General features: G+C 35.2%; 1 protein-coding gene across 1 annotated transcript in view; it reads right to left on the bottom strand.

Moving 5' to 3' along the window:
- SEL1L2 (SEL1L2, ERAD E3 ligase adaptor subunit) overlaps positions 1–20,465 on the bottom strand; it is a 113,356-nt gene that overhangs the window by 54,699 nt on the left and 38,192 nt on the right. Inside the window, exons 4-5 of the mRNA XM_006921578.2 lie at positions 5,706–5,808; positions 1,748–1,910 (exon numbers count right to left, since the gene is read on the bottom strand). Coding sequence (XP_006921640.1) covers positions 1,748–1,910; positions 5,706–5,808 — 266 coding nt within the window. The remainder of the gene's footprint in view (positions 1–1,747; positions 1,911–5,705; positions 5,809–20,465) is intronic.

The raw sequence follows: 20,465 nt of genomic DNA, 5'->3' as shown, positions 1-20,465 counted from the left end.
TATACTTATATAATTATATAAATATATTATTAATAAATATATAATCAATCAATATATAAATATATAATTAATTAATTATATTTCTTATACCAGGTACATTTAGTTGAACAAGAAGTCCCCTGATGGTGGGGCAATCTAAGTTTTATCTGTAGAGTTAGAATAATGATAAAATACTGGATACTGTTGTCTGTATGGTTCACTGCTATATCTCATCATCATTTTAAATGTCTGTATAATTTTAATTAATTTAAATTGTTGAATACTACTTTTACCCCAGGGACTTTTTTGAAATTAAATATAAAATAATTATATTTAAAAAACAGTAAACAGATTTATGTGTTATAATAAAATATGAAAATTATTCTCCATGTTTGGCTAACCAAAAATATAAAGTTCCAAGACAGACTAAATGTTACCATCATGTCCACCACTAAAAATAATATCATCTAATAATACTAGAGATACAGCAATGAACCATACAGACAACGGTACCTAATATTTTGTCATTATCCTAACTCTACAGATAAAAATTAAATTGCCCCACCATCAGGGGGCTTCTGGTTCAACTTCCAGTTCAACTAAACATAAAGACTCGCAAAACTCCCATAAGCTACATTTGCCACCAGTCTATTCAGGTGGATATAGCACAGGAACCACAGTTTGCCAGAAGGTAACATCAGGCTTTCCTTTCTGTGAAAATCCTTGCAGCAGTTTGCACAATCTTCCAGCAGCCATCATCTTTGGTCTCTCAGATGATGGCTCAGACTCAAGGCGTAAGATCCACACTGGGTGGGGATGGGAGCCACCCTAACATAAAAATCTCATTCCCCATGTAACAATTCCATGGATGCAATGTCCAGGGTCCTCATAAAAATCACTACCGCCATAAAGTATTAATAGTTTATTATAGTTTCTCACAGTTCAATGGAAGTTTGCCAATCAGAAGTCATTTCAATCATAAGCAAAGCTACCTAGAAACACAGTTAACATTTTATTCCTATCAAATTACCAGGGAAACAGAATGAGGGAATAAGCCAAAGGTCAAATTCTCATGAAGAAGAAGGAGAAAGAGTTTTGTTACATAGCTATACATTGAGCAAGTGGCAGAGTAGATTTGGACTTAAGTCTTTTCAACTCCAACTATCCTGACTCAACTACTATTAGAACTGCTTTGTATTTTTCCTTGGCTTCTTCCTCTCTTTACATCATTCTAGTTAGAATGCAAGTGCACATATCATTTTTTCTGCTGTTTTCTAGATTTTCTATGAAATACTTAGGTTACTCTTGGAATAAAATAAAATACATTTCTTAAAATAGAAAAAATATATTTAGCTTACAAAATATTTCAAATTTTAAAACAAGAAAAACATTATTCTAAGGAAATAAATTTAGTTCTTGTTTCTTTGTATAGGTGAATATATTTGATATAAAATATTACTATGTTAAAGGTTCAGATTTCTCAAATTATCTCAAAACACATACTTAGACATGGACTATGGAAAGGTGGATTAGAGAGCAGTGTTGTTCCATTCCTAAAAGTCACCCATGTAACTATAAGAATTTGCCCAGGGCTGCTGCTGTGTCTCTGCGCTGACACTATCTCAGTTCATTACAAGTAAGTTCCCTCAGACTGGGTTCACACAGTAGAGTGGGAATGTTATTACCCAGCTCCTTTCACATGTTACTTGTCTATAGTTTTTTCAGGATTTTTAAGCTATTTAAGATTTAATTTTCTTTCAAAACTCACGTTTTGGGCTTTGCATGATCCTTCTTGAGCCAAGGACTCAAATAATTGAATAGCTGCTGTTATGTTTTGCATGCCAAAATTTCCAAATAGCAAAGCATCAGCCATTTTCTCCATAGCTTTTAAGTGTCCCATGTCAGCTGCTTTGGCAAAGAATATGTAGGCTCTGTTTCAAAAAGGTGAAGTTAGAAGTCTGATTTTCAAATACGAAATTTCCTGCTCCCTCCTTCATACTACTTCTAACAAGTAGGGCCTAATTTTCACTGCTACTAAAAATACAGTTTTGCTGAAGTCCATTACATCTCCAGATTAGTAGATTTTTTTTTATTCTTAGATTAGTCTAAGGTTATAATTTCAAATATATCTGACAAATACTGAAGCTGCTAAAAAGGAGAAATATATACGATACATTAAGCTTCAAGCTTATGCACCAAATAAAGTGAAAAATTGAGTCACTTGTCCTAAAATAGCGAACTTTACCATGGCAACCCCCATTATATGAGTATTTGTTTTATAAAATGAACTATGAAGTATATAACAATATAATAAAAATCAATTAAAAGTAATCGAAACTAGAATGTCACATCTAGGAAGTTATTATTATGAGAACAACAGTTCCCTTAATATTCTGAAGTAATTTTCTAAAACAGAACATATTCCTCAGTACATCAAAGCAAGACTGTGTGGAAAAACAATAACCAAACAAAAACTAATGGTTATTAGGGCTCTAGAGTCTGACCGCCTGGGTTCAAATCCTGGCTCCTCCACTTATTATTTTGAGAGCTTCAGGCAAGTTATTTAACTTCCTTGCACCTTTCTCATTTATGGGATGGGGGTAATACAGCACCTATTTCATAAGGTTGCTGGGAAGATTCGAAAAGATAATCCACATAAAGTGCTTGGCATAGCCCCTGGCACAGATAAGTACTTAATAAATTTAACTATTATTATTATTATTGTTATTATTATTACTATTGTATAGGTTCTAAAGTTTGTTTCTTTTAGGGTATGTATATTTTTTAAAATTTTATTTTATTATTAGTTTCAAGTGTACAGTACATTGGTTAGACATTTATATAGTTTATAAAAAAATCCCCCTGATTGCTCTTTCTCTCTTCTGTCTCTACACTTAGCCATATAGTATCATAATTAGTGGGTAAATGGTGTGAAAGTCTAGTGATTACAAATATAGATGCCATAGGACTGCCTAACACTGTATTTTTCTGAGCCGGTCAGAAATCACATGGACCTGATCTATATAACAAGTAGAGATGGAAAGCTTTGCAAGGTTAAAACTTGTGTCAGAGACAGAGAGTATTTTTGGGATTTATTTTTACTTTTATAACTTCTTTTTTAGTAGTGGTAAGACCAAAAAGCATTATCCTCTTCCTGTGATCTTGACTCAAATGCAAGAAAAAACACACAAATCTACCAGTGCTACCAACTCAGAAGGAACAGGAGACTCAGCTTTATGTACCACCAGTCCAGGCTGATGTTAAAATAACCTGCTTTGAGTCAAAGGCTGGAACAGAATAGAATGGACAAAAAGGTCTGGAACTGAGTGATATCCAGGTAGGCATTAAGGTCCTGGATGGCAAAACAGAGAGTAGATTGCAGTGAAACAAAAAGAAGCCAGGAGGTTAAGAAAGAAACTAATTATGGTCAGAGCAAGCTGAGATTCTGGGGACAGGAAGGCAAATAATAAGATAGAAGGTGTCAAAGGTCAATGAATGCAAATGTTTGGCATTCAGAGATAGACTTGACATCAGGATACAGATTCCCTGAAGCCCTTATGCCACATAGCTTGCTGCTGCAACTACATAGCCTGCTTGGATGCTCAGACTATAAGGGTGCTAAAATGGACCAGAGCAGAGAAATCTGAGATGGGCTGCAGGAGCCAGCAGTATATTCATTCACTGGTCCCAGGGAGCAGCAAAGTTGGCAAAACCAATCCCTCTGTGTGTCTTTGAGTCCGGTGGAGGGGTAGGTATCTAGGTCCTCTGTCAGGAAAGTCCAAGGTGATATAAAGAATACTAGAAGCAGGACCCGGGATTGCAGAAAGTTGTTGGTAAATTAGGTAGGATTAAGGTCTAGACTGCAATCCCCAAGAGAGAAGTAGGAGAACTGGGCAGCATGGGCAGATTCCAAAACAGTTCAGTTGCATATCTGGATTATCTTTAAAGGATCTGGTATTGGATGCTAAATTGGGTGCTAGGGAAGGGAGTGGAGCTAAATGTATCCCTAGAACAATTAGAAACTTGGTGTGGGGCAGCATATCTTCAAATATTCTTTGCTGATGGGGAATAATTCATAGTGACAGTTAACCCTAGCTGTCACTGAGGCTTCTTGACTCCTTCAGACAAGTTTGTGTTTCCCCGACATGCTTGCTTAACATATGCATTTCTAATAGCACTGACTTTTTCAATAATTTTCCCCTCATACATACAAAGAGGCTAAGTTAATGAATGATTGAATAAATAAATAAGACCGACTCCCTTACTTCTTTCTTGTCGACTTTGGTGGAATTACAGAATCTTTTTGACCTTCCATTTCCTCCTCCATAATTGTGAGATAATAGTCTATGTCTAATAATATAATTGTAAGCAATGAATAATATTACACACATAAATGTCTGGAACATTGACTAACACAGAATATGCGCTAATAAACAGAAATCGAGGATGTCGTTATAACCAGTTTCATAGTTGAATGCTCCCTCATCCTCTACACTCTTATAGTCTTCTTCTCACTTCAAATTTTAAGAAAGAATTCATGGACTCTGCTGTTGCCCTATGTAGGGCTGGCTACTACAGCTCTGGGATGCTTCTTCCAGCACTGGTATGCCTAATCTGTGTGAAAATAAAAGATGCTTCCTTGTTGGGGATTCAGAGCTCATTCTTTCTATTATTGGGTCAAGACATGCTTGCTTTCTTTTTTCTCACAATTTCCACTATCGGTTAGAGGACTAGAGATTTTTTAAAAATGCTTATCTCCTGGTTACTATGTGTCAGGCATTGTTCTAAGAGCTTGTTTGTATTATTCAGGGCAAAAGGAAGTTTAGTAACTTGCCCAGGATCACACAGCCAGTAAATAGTTGAGCTAGGATTTGATCCAAAGTTTTCACTAGAGACTTGAGGAGTGACTTCATGTTGTGCCCCTCTACTGAGGGGAGAAGTCATTTCTGACTCCCCTTTAGACAAATTAAACAAATGAAAAGAGAAACAATGGACATGGAATGAGACCATATGGGCACCGTTTGGTCCCCTCCCAGTGGTGTATTTGTGATCACCTCACTTTAACATCCTTGAATCTCTGTCCTCAACTTTTTAAAGGGGGAAGAATGAGGCTCTTTTAAATATTAAGGCTGTTCTGAGGATAAAATGGGATCACATACATGAAGGGTTTTGAAAAACAGAAAATGGTACACAAATGCCCAGTTAGGCAGAATAAAGCAGTCTAAAACAACAAATACTCTAATTCAAATAACATATACTTAATTTCATTTGTAAAAGTTAATAAACTAAAGCCAAAACAGGATATTTTTACCTGAATGCTCAGATAAGTGCCTTAATTCTGTATTTCACTTAATGTATAGGAACTACAATTTTACATACAATTCTTCTATTTCTTTACTGATAATTTGTGGGATTCTTTAAAGACTATTCGATCCTATTAAAAACAAATTATGGGCAAGTAAGCTTATTTGTCATCCCGATAAACTTTTTATTTTTATTATTACTTTTTTAGTTTTCAACTTCATTGAGCTTTAATTGAAGTATACTAAAGTATACATATTTAAAGTGAACAATTAATAAGTTTACAGCCATGCAATCATTACCACAATCAACATAACAAACATTCGCATCCCCAATAAACTTTTAACAACAAATTAGATTTTGGATTGTTCTTTTTTCTCAACCTGGAAATTTAACTTAGCTTATGTAACTGGATAAAGACTTACTCTGCTTTTTGTTTTTGGCTTTTAGATTGCTGGAGAATCTTGATGCCCATCTTAAATAGCTGGTCTCCTTCATCTGTGAAATTTTTCTTTGCTCGCTTTTTTACTATATGTGAAAAACAAGGAAAAGTAGCATTATTTTTATGTTTTATATTTTAAAAAATAATACGCTAGCATATCGGTTTAAGTTTTGTTCTTATTTTTTAACCTCTGCATTTCAAGATCACCTCCCCTTTGGCTGGTCAGAAGGTAGAATCTGCTTACAAAAATACCCTTAAATCTTCTGTGAGAGAGTCTGGAGGGGGAAGAGACAGAGAGATGTTTCTTATGGTAGGAAGGAAAGAAATGTTCCCAGTCTGGGAAAGGGATGTAAAGTCCTGCAAGCAGAAGGCAGGAAGTAAGGCCTCCAAGAAGGGTTTGCCTAATGTACAACAACGGCTGGATCTTAGATATCAGGCTTTCAGTTCTCAGACTCCCTTGTCTGAGCATGGCCTATAACCTTCAGTGCCATAAAATTCTAAGAGAACATAAGGACATAAGCAATAGGCATCTCTGAGATGACCAATGTGATCCTAAGATTGGAGGTGAAAATTTTACTCTGCTCTAGGCTCCCTCCTTCTCTCCAAGAACCTTTCTAAGACCTTTCTGTCCTGACAGAACTGCTGGGATAAGCATCAGGAATAAAAGAAGGCAGGGTAAGTGTGCCATACCTAGAACCTTGGGGAAGGCACCTGGAGAAAATCAACAACTTGCCTTGTGAGATGGGGGCTCAGATTAAATTTTATAGGTTAGAGAAAATAGAGAAACAGAACTTTACCTACTATAATAACGATATTTCTCAAAAATTTATATAACACTGCACAATTTTCAAAACATACCACCAGTTAACAGTTGGGGAAAACTGATTAAAGGGAGAGTCAGCCTTAGAGCCACACACCCCTCAACCCCCCCACACAAACACACACCCTTTTACAACATTACAGTGCTCCTTGAAGTCCAATCCCTTCCTCTCTTTCACCCCTCCCCCAATCTCCTTCCCATCTGGCAACCCTCGAAATGTTCTCTGTATCTATAAGTTTGTTTCTGTTTTGTTTGTATATTTTGCTCCTTCGATTCCATGTATAAGAGAAATTTTGTGGCATTTGTCTTTCTCTGACTCCCACTGCACAATACCCTCTAGGTCCATCCATGTTGTTGTAGATGTCAAGATTTCATTCTTTTTAATTTATTTTTGTTATGGCTGTGTAATATTCCTTTGTATATAGGTACCATCTCTTTATTCATTCATCCATTGATGGACACCCAAGTTGCCTCCAAATCTTGGCTATTGTAAATAATGCTGCAATGAACAAATGGATGCACATGCCCCTTCAAAGTAGCATTTTGGGTTTCTTTGAATAAATACCCTGAAGTGGGATTACTGGGTCCTTCTTTGTCTCTTGTTATAGAATTTGTTTTAAAGTCTATTTTGTCTGGTTAAGTATTGCTACATCAGATTTCCATTTTCATGAAATTTCCATTTCTATTTTCATGAAATATCTTTTTCCTTTCCTTTCCTTTCCATTTTCTTGAAATATCTTTTTCCGTTCCTTTACTTTAAGTCTATGTGTGTCTTTTGAGCTAAAGAGAATCTCTTGTAGGCAGCATATGTAAGGGTCCTGTTTTCTTATCCATTCAGCCACCCCATCTTTCAATTGGAGCATTTAATCCTTTTTCATTTGAAGTAATTATTGACAGATATATAGTTATTGCCATTTTATTAATCATCTTTTTGATATATATATTTTTTCTTCTTAAAGAAGTCCCTCTAACATTTCTTGTTTGGTGGTAACGAACTCCTTTAGCTTTTTCTTCTCTGAGAAGTTCTTTACCTGTCCTTCAATTCTAAATTATAGCTTTGCTGGGTAAAGTAATCTTGGTTGTAGGTCCTTGCTTTTCATCATTTTGAATATTTCATTGCCCATCCCTTCTGGCCTGGTTCTGTGGAGAAATCAGCTGACAGTCATATGGGAATTCGCTTGTAGGTAAGTAACTGCTTTTCTCTTGCTGCTTTTAAGATTCTCTTTGTCTTTAAACTTTGGCATTTTAGTTATGATGTGTCTTGGTGTGGACCTCTTTGGGTGCATGTTTGAGACTCTCTGAGTTTCCTAGGGTTGTATGTCTATCTCTTTCACCAGATTAGGAAAATTTTCTGTCATTATTTCTTCAAATATTTCAATTCCTTGCTCTTTCTCTTCTCCTTCTGATATCCTTATGATGTGAATGTTAATACAGTTGATGTTGTCCCAGAGGTCTCTTAAACTATCCTCATTTTTTGGATTCTTCTTCCCTGTTGCTGTCCTGATTAGGCGTTTTATGCTACCTTATCTTCTAAATCATTGATTTGATCCTCTGCTTCATCTAATTTACTGGTGATTCCTTGTAATGTATTCTTCATTTAAGTTATTGTATTCTTCATTTCTGACTGGTTCTTTTTATCTTTTTTTCATCTCTATTTTTATGTTTCCTATCTCTTCATTAAAGTTCCCACTGAGTTAATCTACTCTTCCCCTAAGTTCATTGAACACACTTATAACCAGTGTTCTGAACTCTGCATTTGATAGATTGCTTGTCTCCATTTTGTTTAGCTCTTTTTCTGGAATTTTGTTCTGTTCTTCCATTTGGGACATGTTTCTTTGTCTCTTCATTTTGGCACCTTTTTGTGTTTGCTTCTCTGTATTAGTTAGGCCTCCTAAATCTCCTGGTCTTAGTAGAAAGGCCTTATGTAGTAAGTGTCCTATGGGGCCCAGTGGCACAGTCTCCCTGGTGCTCCAGGTGTGTCCCTTGTATGGGTTGTGTGTGCCCTCCTGTTGTAGTTGAGCCTTGGTTGCTGTTTGCACATCAATTGGAGGGACTGACCCTTGGGCTGATTAGTTGTGAGGACTGGCCTGTGAGGAGCCAACCCTGTGGAGCAGGATTTACTTTAGCAGAACTCTGTTGCCTGTCCAGTCTGCTCTTTGGGTATGTCCTTGGATGCAGCCCTAGGTGGTGCTTTGGGTCTGGTGGAAGCCAACTACATTGTGTGTCAGCCCAAGGGCCCCCCTGGGAGGGATCCAACTACAGGCCAAGTTCAGTGACAATCTGTGCACTATCTGGGGCCATCTGGCAAGAGACACCAAGCAAATCACAGATGGCCGCCACCTGTGCTGGGCTTAGAATTGCTCAGCAAGAGATATGGAGCACGCCAAGGCCAGATGTTGCTTGTCTGAGTTTTGTGAACCTTTGAGAGATTTTAGGAAAGTCTGCAGCATAAACCAAGACAGGCCATTTATATGGAAAAAACAGTGGAGGCGGCTTGGGTAGGCCAGCAAGTTGAGTGGAGCAAGGTTCTCAGGGAGCAGGGTTCTCAGAGTTCTCAGGGTGGGGTGACCTATGTTAGCCAGGTTGATGGAACTCAGAAATGGTAGCTGCCTGTGTCTGCATTCCTGGAGTAGGGAGGGCTCAACAAAGGAACAATACCTTCTGCTAGCACTTCTGTCTGGGAGAAAGCTGCCCCTCCAGCCCTTTCCCTGAAGCCAGACAATTCAATCCCTCCCTGTATGTTCCTGTCACTCTTTGAGAAGCTGCCCCAGTGCTGGAGCTCAAAGCAAGGGAGTCTGTCACCAAGTAAGTCCATGCATGGGCCCTTTAAGAGGAAATTTGTGACTCACGCAGCCCTCTTTCTAACTCATCCACAATCTCCACTGGTTTGAGAGTTTTGGGGACTTCTCTTTCTGGCACTGGAACTCTGGTCTGGGGGACCCAGTGTAGGGTCTGGACCCCTTGCTCCTCTGGTGGGGGGAGACCTCTGCAGCTGAGATAGGCCTCCCAATTCTCAACTGCCACATTTAATTGTGGGACCAGTCTGTTTCACATCTCTGCCCCTCCTAACAGTCTCGAGGTGGCCTCTTATGTATGTCTCCAGTTGTAGGACTTCTGTTCAGCCAGATCTTAGGCGACTCTCAATGACAGCTCTTCTGTAATTTATTTGTAATTTTGATGTAGTTGTGAGAGGAGGTGAGAACAATGTCTACCTATTACACTATCATGACTGGAAGTAGGGCAATTCACTCTTGAAAGCTTGAAACTTTTCCTGAAATCATATCTTAGCTCAGCTCCTTTGCCCTATCTTGCATTCCTCATTTGTTTAATGTTTCACCACAAAATCTAAAACCTTAACATTTAAACAAATAAATACCATCTAAATCATCTAGAAAAATAAAAGGAAAAAAACTAATAAATTTATTATTTTGAATTTCAAGTTATAATTACATCATGAACCACATGAAGGATGATTAAGAGTTAAAGAAATTAACAGTGGAACTAGGCGATGAATACCTTTTAGTCGGACTAAAAATCAAGTGCTTTCACATTAAAACGATACAAAGAGATAAAAAGGGGAAATCCTTTCCCCTGCATAAAATCTTGCTTGTACAGACACTGTGTCTTTCTTATCTAATTTCTATTTTATTTAATACAAACCAGCTCCAGCTTCTGGTTTTCTAAATAATGCATCAGAAGAGCACTTCACATTTGCCCTTAATATGTACCAGGAAGATATAACCCCAGATAAGGAGGGAGAAAACAATCCATTACTAAAAATAACATTCCATCCAAGAAAGAATGACTCAGGAAAGAATTTAGTCAAATAAAGCTACAATCAACTCAAATACACTTGAATAAGAGCACGGATATTTACAGAAATCAAATTTATTCATACTCTCTCCAGATCATTGTCATTGAACATAAATACCTCCAGTGGTATTACTTGCTAGTATATGGTAGACAAAGTGTATTAGAAGTAAAAAAAAAAAAAATTCCTATTCAAATATCTGCTGAGGAAAACTTGAAATAACAGAGATTCCAACTTACAAAGATTTAATTTACTATCTAAAACTCTTCATTTAGCAGAAAGAGATATGGATTATAAAACAAGAAGCAAAACCAAGATATGTTATAATAGGAGCTAACATTTATAAAGTACTTAGGCACCAGGCAATTTTCTCATTGACTGTTGGAAGTAGGAACTATTATCATTTCTATTTTACAGATGAGGTGATGTAGGCACAGAGAGGTTAAGTAGCCTGCCCAAGGTCATACAGTTGGAACCTGCGAGATAAAATTCAAATCTAGGCAGTCTGACTCCAGAGTCTATGCTCATACTCCTCAGAGTTACATCATATGCAGACCATGTGATAAACAGAAAATTACTATCAACTGGTGAGATTTTGCAAAATTGGTCCTAAATATATTTAAAAAATAAATTTCTTATAATTTTTATAAGTATTTTAAACAAAGGGTTGTTTATTTATAGTAATACTTCATTTATCTGACATTATTGAGAAATGTGTTTCATATAAATCATTTTTCCCATTAGGCGAGTCATCTTTCTTTTTTATTTTGACTGTTTTCTGATAGAAATCTATCTGAAAAGTATACAATATATTCTTTTACTTTCCCTAGCAGAAGATAATGAGCATGATTTAACCTGGTCTTGATGATTCAGAGCATCATTATACACACCTGCCAGTACCTGATCTAATTGGTTTGGACATGATTTTATAAGAAGCAATTGCTAGTGGGAGGCCTTGGATTGTGACAAGCCCTTCAGTAATGAGAGGAAGTAGAAGGGCAAGAGGAAGATGGGACATGTTGTACTCATGGCCCTCTGGGAGGCAAGAGTGCCTACTGAAAGTGGCTGGATTGACACTTAGGTGCACTTGCTTATTTGTACCACCTTAGGTTACTATTTCCCAAAGGGTACATAAGATAATTTTAAGTGGTACACATACAAACTTTAGAATTGATAGTTAATATATTTAATATATATTCATACTTAGATTCTTTTTGTGGCAAGTGATACTTATTTCCATTTTTTTCTTTAAAAAATTAACCATGAAATATTTCAATCATAAAAAAGAAAAATTCAGTAAGTAAAATATAACCTTCTCCTTTCACACACACAATTTAATATATGGCAATATTTTGCCTTGTTTTAGGTATCCCTGTAAGGAAATGATGTTATAGACACACCCAAAACCTCCTCCCAGTATAATTTTCCCTTGCTCCATCTTAGGAGGTAGAGCTATCTTCCTGAAGTTGCTGTGTAGCCCTTTCAATATATATATATATATATAGCCAATATTATTTCTATACTTTATATAAATAGCATCATACTCTATATATTTTTGCAACTTGATTGTTCACTTTTTGAGATTTATCCAACTATCCGGATACAAGTAGATCTCATTCATTCACCTAAATCAGTGCCAACTGTCTGGTCAAATTCTTTGTATTAATAGACCAGTTTATTAATTAATTTCTGCGTTATTTATCCTATCCATTTCAGGGACATTAGTTTTTTCCACTTTTATGCTACCAAAAGCCAATTCTGCAATGGAAATTGTTGCACTCACTTTCTTATACAGAGGTATGAGAATTTCTCCAGGATATACTTCTAAAAACACATGTGCTGAGTGTGGGGTATATGCATCTTAAACTCTACTAGATATTACCAAATTACTCTTCAAAGAGGCGTACCAAACTTAAACTCTCACTGATGATGTATAGGGGTTCCTATTTCATCACATTCTGGATCACTCATGGGGTTATCTGACCTAGCTTTGCTCATCTATGTAAAGTGGTAAATTTTTGCTATGAAATTTGCATTTCTGCAATTACTAATGAAAAGTATATTTTACTGGCCATTGGTTGATTTCCTCTTCAAAAAATTGTCTATTTATATCATATTCTCATTTTTTATCTGTTTTCCAATTGATTAAGTGTTTTTTTATACAACTAAATACTAATTCTTTGTTGACTGTATTTGTTTCAATACCTCCTTCCAGTTTTTGGGGGTTTTTTTACACTCTATAATTTTTTTATAATAAAAATAAAAGTTATGAATTTTACCATTATGGTTTTATTTTTGTCTTTTGGCATATGATATATGCCAATATCATATTTTTTCTAAAATAATTAAAGCTTTGATATTCACATTTAGTTCTTTAAGCCACCTAGAATTTACTTTTGTATATGAGGATGAGATCTGATCTTAATCTTCTTCCAAATGAGAATCAATTAACCTATGTACAATTGGTTTATCCTTTTCCAGTTAATATGTAATCCATCTAGGTCACACACCCATTTCCTCTGTATATATGAGAGTGATTCTAGACTCTTTTCTATTTTTGAATCCATGTGCTAACACTGTATTGTTTATATAAATATTTTATAGTAAGTATCTAGTAGTGCAAGTTCTACTTCTCATTCTACTTCAAAACGATCTTGGCTATTTTTAGACTTGTTTTCATACTACTTTTAGAATTAGTTTGTCAGATTCCATGAAAATCCCCTTGGACAATTTTAAAATTAATATGGCAAGAACGAATTTTGAGACTCTCATTCATAAACATAGTAACTCTTTATTCTGGTATTTTTTCTTCAATAGTTTTACAATTTTCCTTTTCTCAAATATCTTGTATATCTTTTGTTAGATTTATTCTTAGATATTTTTAGTTTTTATTACTATTTTAAATCATATTTTAGTAATTTCATTTTGATTTGTTTTTATTTCATGTAATGTTTTAATTTTTATGTATTAATTTTAAAATTGAGTAACTTTGCCAAACTCTATACTCATGGTTTAATAGATTTTCCTGAAGTTTTCAACATAGATATCATATCCTTGTGTATTGTTCATTTCAATAGTATGTGGTGATGCTCTTTCTCTCTTTTAATGCCTTTACCTTGCAGTCTATTTTGTCTGAAATTAATACCAGCTTTCTTTTCTTAGTATCACCTGGGTTATCATTTTCATTCATTTACGTGCAGTCTTTTTGTGTCATGTTTTAAGTATATCTCTTGCAAATAGAATATATCTGAGTATGATATTTCTATTTTAATCTAGGAGTCTCTCTCCTTACTCATATTTTCTTTCTGGGCTGCATTCATGGCAATTTCTCCTGATCTTTCATTAGATTTATTACTATTCTATTCTATAGTGTTTAATATTCTGTTTAACCTATACTCACTTAATTTAAATGAACATATTTTTCTTTTTTCTTAGTTCTATTTGGTTCTTTTGCATAGGTGCCTATTCTTTTTTTCACTATGCCTTGTTTTTTTTCATATGGTTTCTTAACCATTTTAAAATATATTTATTCTATAGATTTTTTTCACATTATTATTATATATCAAGATTTGGAGTGCTATGTCTTATATCGTGTGTATGTGCGTGTACCCAGAAGTATGTGTATGTGGGGCGTGTATATGCAAACTGACTCTCATTGAGTAAATTTTTTTAATTGGTGTATTTTATAAAATTTTCTTGTAAGCTTGTCCCCAACAAGGCTTTTTTATGTAGGAGCTGTGGGAATGTTTCTCCAAAGTGTTGCTTCTGTCAGGTTTCCAAACTTAACATCTTGTTGCTTGAAGGAAATTTTAAGTTAACATATTGGCTTGAAATGTTCACCAAAAATATCAGGTGTCATAAATTAAAATTCAAATTTGTATAAGGTGCAGGGCTGTGGTGTAGGTTTTCCTAGGGAAACATTTTTCCGTGTGAGAGCCTAAGTGGAGGAAGAGCTTCCTTGGTATTTGCCGATAAAAGTGGTTGGTTATTTGTTTGTTTTTCCTAAATTTTCCTTTCACTACATGCACAGCTCTAGTCATAGCTCTATTCATAGATTTTCATTCCAATTCCATCTTCAAATATCCTAATGTCTTTTTGACTTTGCCAGCCTGGGATTTTAAAATCTAAGGCTCAACCATTACCAGTTCTGATCATGGCTTGTTGAAACATCAACTCACATGTTTATTTTTCATCATTTCTAGCACCTGGGAATTTCAGTTTCTTGTGAGTCCAGCTCTGCATTAAAAAATAAATAAAAATTTTGGTATACTTTAGATATTTATAGCAGCAGGATTTTCATATTGGACTAGCCCACCATTTTGCTAGAATAGGATACCTTTAGTAATTTTCTTTTAAAATCAACTCATTTATATAAAACCTGTATTGATTTAAAGAAGAACTTTCAGTAATAGGGAAAGTATTAAATGGCATGCAGGCTGGGTTCCCTGGTGAGCAAACTCTAAGAGTTCATGGTGTTATTAAGAAGTGCCCTTGGGAACCATGCTTGGGGAAGAAGATAGATTGGGCAGAGGGAGAAGCTGTGATGCAGGTTGAATTAAACCCTTGCCTGACTACACAGGGTACTCTAGGCTAACATGGCTGTTTTAACTTATCCCAAGTTAGGCTGAGATGATCGGGCCTTCATGCTATTGAATTGATTAGTCCTGGGAAGTGGGCAGATCCAGAAAGAAGGCATAACATTGGGCTCTGCATCTGAGACAAAGGAACTGACTGCTGAAGGCTTTCTGCAAACTGCACTTCCAGCAATTGGGAAGCAAGTCTTTTATTGAAGGGGGCATCTAAAACACTGTACTTTACATCTTCCACATATACTCCAAAAGTCAGTAAAGTGAAAATCAAATGATAAACTTAGACTAGCTGGTCAGAGACCCTAGAAGAAAAAAAAAAAGAATGCCAAGATTAGCTTAAAGCAAGATTCCAAGACAGCCCCCCCTCCAATCAAGAACACAGTAGTGATCTGAGCTCCGAAATTAATGATGATTAATTCGAAGAAATGCCAGGAAGAACCTTGTCAGGAAGGATATAGAAAGTAGTGTTCCAATGGCCTGCAGGAATAGGCTCCATGGTTCCTACCACATGATTAATTATTGATTTGTCTTGCTAACAATTTAATAGAGATAATTACTCTATTAGACTCAATTTTGACTCAGAAAGGAAAATTAGTTATTGAAGTTATAGTGATAAGATACCCTGAGGGAAAATGAACATGCCATTTGGAAAAATGTGATGGATGTGCAAGCACTGTGTTCAACAGTAAAACACTTCAAATGTACTCTAAAAATTTAAGGCTTATTTTTATGTAGCATCTATATTGTAGTATATTGTCAAGAATGCTGAACTTAGAGTAAGAAAATTTGAGTTTACAACCTAGCTCTATATAGAAATAATTCAATTTAATTCAGTAAATATTTATTTATATTAACTATGTGACAGATAAAATGCCAGGCGCAGATCTTGCCTTGAAGTAATGGGAGCACAAATGCTATTGGTTATATTTGAGAAATTCTAGGTAAAAGGACAAGTAGTAGAGGACTGAAAATAGATAAGTAGTTCCTCTCTTTCCAAGATGTGGAGAAATATATTCAGATTCTTGAAACAGCTTGATGTTCATCTCTTTCATTTCCAGAACAAATGATCATATATGATGATTTGTAAGCCTTGGGTTAAGGAGCTACGATCATTAAGAATTAGGGTTTTTTGAGAATGTTAGGTTAAATCTGATTTCTCTCTTCTGAAGGACTGGTCAGTTTGAGGAATAGCATTTATACAGAAGACTTATATCTCATCTTTTATGATATCCTGTGTACAAAATGTTAAAATGGGAACTGAATGAGATTTGAGTTTAGCAATGTGTTTAGCCAGTTTATTAAGCTTGTGCAACAAATATTTCTAGTTCATCCCACAGCTTGTGAAGTTCAAACCCTCCCTCTAAGAAAGGTTATTTCTCCATGACTTCCTCTACTTTCTCAACTCCTGATTCCATAGGTACTGTTTCTGGGTTGTTCCATATCTACCCACAGCAAAACTCAACATCACTTTGAGTTGTCACTCCCTCTCAAATATTCACTTGTACAAAGCATTTATGAGGAATATAGATTTTTACCAATGATTTTGTATAGTAGAATGAGAAGATAATTAATTCCAATAACAAAAACAACTTAAATAGTCATTTTAGGCATATATGACTTAGAAATATCAGCTGAGTTACAACTTTGGAGTTTCACTGGTTTCTCAAGTTGGCACAGCCAAACACCAGTTTTCTGGCTCTTTATTTCCACTTTTCCCATATTTCTTATCCCATTCTCTTTTATTCTCACTCTTGCAAAAATAAAATGACAAGATTTCTCTTTCTGGTTCTGAGGTGCAATTTCTTTCCACCTCTGAATACTTTGAAACAGCTGACATCAGGGTACTGGGTGGGGTTGGGAGGTGAGGGATCAGAGCAAGTTGTTTGCCTGCATTCTATCCACAAACGCTTATTAAGCCACCTTCCCAAACGAGGGTAGTGTACACTGTACAAAGCATTCTGGCAAATAAAATTTTGTTTTCTCAACCTCAAAACATGTAGATTTTTATCTGGTTGATCAGTAGGTAAATATAATTTTGGAAATTTGTGGTAGATTATTGTGAGCTCCAGATTCTAAACTTGGCCTTGTGTTGCTAATTTCTCTAAAAAGAACTTGGGCAAAATATTGGAAGGCATGCTTATCAAAATTTTGAATAAAAGAATACTGAAATAGCTGATGAATTGGTTGATGCAATCAATCGTCTGGATTAATAATATAAAATGAACACAATAAAATTTAATAGAAATAAATGTAAAATGATACATTTAGATTCAAAAATTTAGATTATCATATAAGAATTGGAAGATACCTGGCTGTGATGGTCAATTTTATATGTTTGCTTGGCTAGGCTACAGTCTTCAGTATTAAATCAAACACTAGTTGTTTCTGTGAAGGTATTTTGTAGATGTTATTAAAACTCATGAGCAGGTGACTTAAGTAAGAGAGATTATCCTAGATGATTTTTGTTAGCCTGATTCAATCAGTTCAAAGGCTCTAAGAATGAAACTGGGGATTCCCTGAGGAAGAAAAATTCCACTGTGAACAGTGGCCTCAGCTTCTGGACTGAGAATTCCAGCCTAGCTTTCATGACAAACTACCTGATGGATTTTGGACTTGCCCAGCCAGCCCCCACAATCATGTAAACCTTAATTCATAAATCCTTTAACACATATCTCCTACTGGTTCTTTTTTTTTTTTTTCTGTTTGAACCCTGACTGATACACTGGCTTAGTACCTTAGGTGAGAAAACATTTCAGTTTGCTCTAAGTTTATTATGGGTCATCACTGTAAGTGATGCCAAAAGCAACTAATAGAATCTTAGAAACAATATGCATGAGCCACAGTATTCAGTGAGGTAGGACAACAGCTCCATTATACTCTGCGTAGAGCAGTCCATAGCAGGATTATAAGCTTAGATGACCTCTAAAGTTCCCTAATTAATTATAAAATTCTGTAATTTTATTTTTAATAACTATGCTTCTATTACATACCACTAAAAATACTTCACCCTTTTGGTTCATGCCATTTCATTTTCTTTGTCTAGAAAACCTGGTATGTCAGATGTCTTCTCATTGCCTGTCTAGATCCACTCCATTCTGTTCTGTGCCCCGGGCCACTAACCCACATAGACTGCATCAATGGACTCCCTTTCCCTCCAGCTTCTGGTTAGGTTTGGCTAAAAGGCACCAGCAGGTGGGATGGAGGGTAGAGAGTGAGGTAGGGATATTTTATTCCCTGGCTCCCTATTCTGGGTTGCTGCTGGCTGGCTTTCTCTCTTGAACTAAGGCCGCAGTTCTGTCAGAGAGCCCTCTCCACATACCTCTTGATTTCTTTCTCCGCTTTCCAGTAGACACTACTGCCCTGTTACTCTTCAAGTCTAGGAGTGGTAATGCCATTGCTGTTCCAACCAAGTGAGGACGTTGTGGTTTCTCTACATCCTGTCTGCACCTTTATAAATAGTCCCTTTATTAAACTTTTCTCAAATAACTCAGTTTAAATATACCATTTGTTTCTTGTCAAAAGCCAAGTAACAGACATACCAACATTTTTATGTTGTATTTAGAACCAACTCTTCAATTGAGCAGTAAACCAGTGTTTTGGTATAAATATGGAGAAAATTACTCTTAAAATATTAAGAGTTAAAAAATTTAAAAATCTGTGTCGAAGCAAGATTCTCATAAACAGAGAGTAGGATCAATAAGAGTCCTTTCAGCTCCAAAACTAATCTTCATCTCTTCTGCAATATTTTGATTCTCAATTTCTATCTATGGCTCTTATTAGCAGTAATCACTTTTCTGTATTTCCTTCTGTCAGAAGGACATATTTTCTAATATATGTAAAGCTCGATGAATGAATATTATGACTTGTAATATAAGGCTTCTCGAATGTCCTTGGAACACTTATGCAGGCAGCAATGAATACATGTACACTCCCTAGAGGCCTGGAGGAGAGAAAGATATTTTTTCAAAGTTTTAGGTTTGATAATTCAAAATATGAATTTCAAAACCTATTGCATACATTACAGCTGTTTGTTGTAAAATAAAAATGTTTTCAATTATTTAATTTCCCTTAAAACCTTCAAGTAAATTTGGTGCTCTGGAAATTGCAGTATTTTTATCATACAGTTCTATATTTTTCCAAAACTGTTTTGAGAAGCATGGGATTAAAATTTTTTGATATTGTGTCAACTTACTTTTGTGAGAAGCATATGGCATAACGGTTAAGAGCATCTAAGTTTAAATCTCAGTTTCCTAACCAAATATTAGTTTTGTGATGCTAAGCAAATTATTTTTCTGTGCTGCAGGTTTCACATCTTATAAAGTGAAGACAATAGGAGCCTATCTTAAATTGGTTAAAGCACTTAAAATAATATGAAAAATACTCAATTAGCATTACCTTATTATTTATTATTATTAGACATAATATAACTACTTTCATATATGGGTGATTTCATATAAGAGTGATTTCATTTGAAGGGTGACATCGTTTGCTCTTTCAAACAGTGCTTAACCTCCACCTACCTTATTTGTGAAATTAATCATTGCTTTTTAATTTTTCTATCTAACTTACTGAAGTCCACAGCACACCAAATGCTTACAACTAGTGGGATTTCCTTTAGTACGTGTGTGCATCTCTGTTCCCACCCCTTGCATGCTTCCCAAAAACCTGAGTGCTTGTTCCTAAGCTTGTTTGTACCAGTTGCACTGTTATTGTAACTACAGAATTTAATTAAGCAACATGTAAACTAATTAAATATTAGTGCAAAAACAAAATGTGTTTCTGTGTAAAGTAATTGAAATACTAAGAAAAAACTTGATAAAGAAGAGTTACTAAAAATTATCCAATATAATTGTAGGTGAACCATCTGTAAATGAGTGGCTGTAAAAGTCCACAAATACCTGACAGGATTCTGCCAAGAGATTGCTCCATAAATGTCTTTACTCTTTGTTTCATTAAAAATCCGAGATGGGAAATAGATGATGTATTTTGAGTGTGGTTTCTACTAAAAATGCCAATCAGTAGACCTATGCTAAGTAAAATGTAGGACATGTCAAAAAATGATCAAAGGAAATGTTTTAATGTGTGTGCTTTAGATTTAAAATCCAAATATGTATATTACGTTTATAATGCTATTAAAAACTGATCATCTTAATTTTTCTCTGCCAAAATTTTCCTCTCTTAAATAAGATGTTAGTAACATAGTAATTCATATACATCTGTTAGAAAACAGTAAGATTTCATGCATGAGATTTAAATAAAATGTTGAAATTGATTCTTAAATTTTGTAATTGAGCACTAGTTAACTCCTACACACAGAATTTATGCAGACCTTGTTTATATTTTCTAGACCATTCTTGCATCCAAAATTTATCCACTAATCAGGTATGTCTTTACTAGGAAGAGTTGCAGATAGCTAGATTAGGGGAAAAAAAGGGGTATTACATTAATTTCAATTTTCTTTAAAGTATGAGGTTTTCTATTAGCAGAATAGCTGATAAAAGTTTATACACATAATTTTGGAGA

This window comes from Pteropus alecto, unplaced genomic scaffold, assembly GCF_000325575.1.
Source record: "Pteropus alecto unplaced genomic scaffold, ASM32557v1 scaffold45, whole genome shotgun sequence".
NCBI lineage: Eukaryota > Metazoa > Chordata > Mammalia > Chiroptera > Pteropodidae > Pteropus > Pteropus alecto.
Note: the sequence above shows the minus strand (reverse complement) of the source record. Positions and strands in the feature narration are given on the sequence as shown.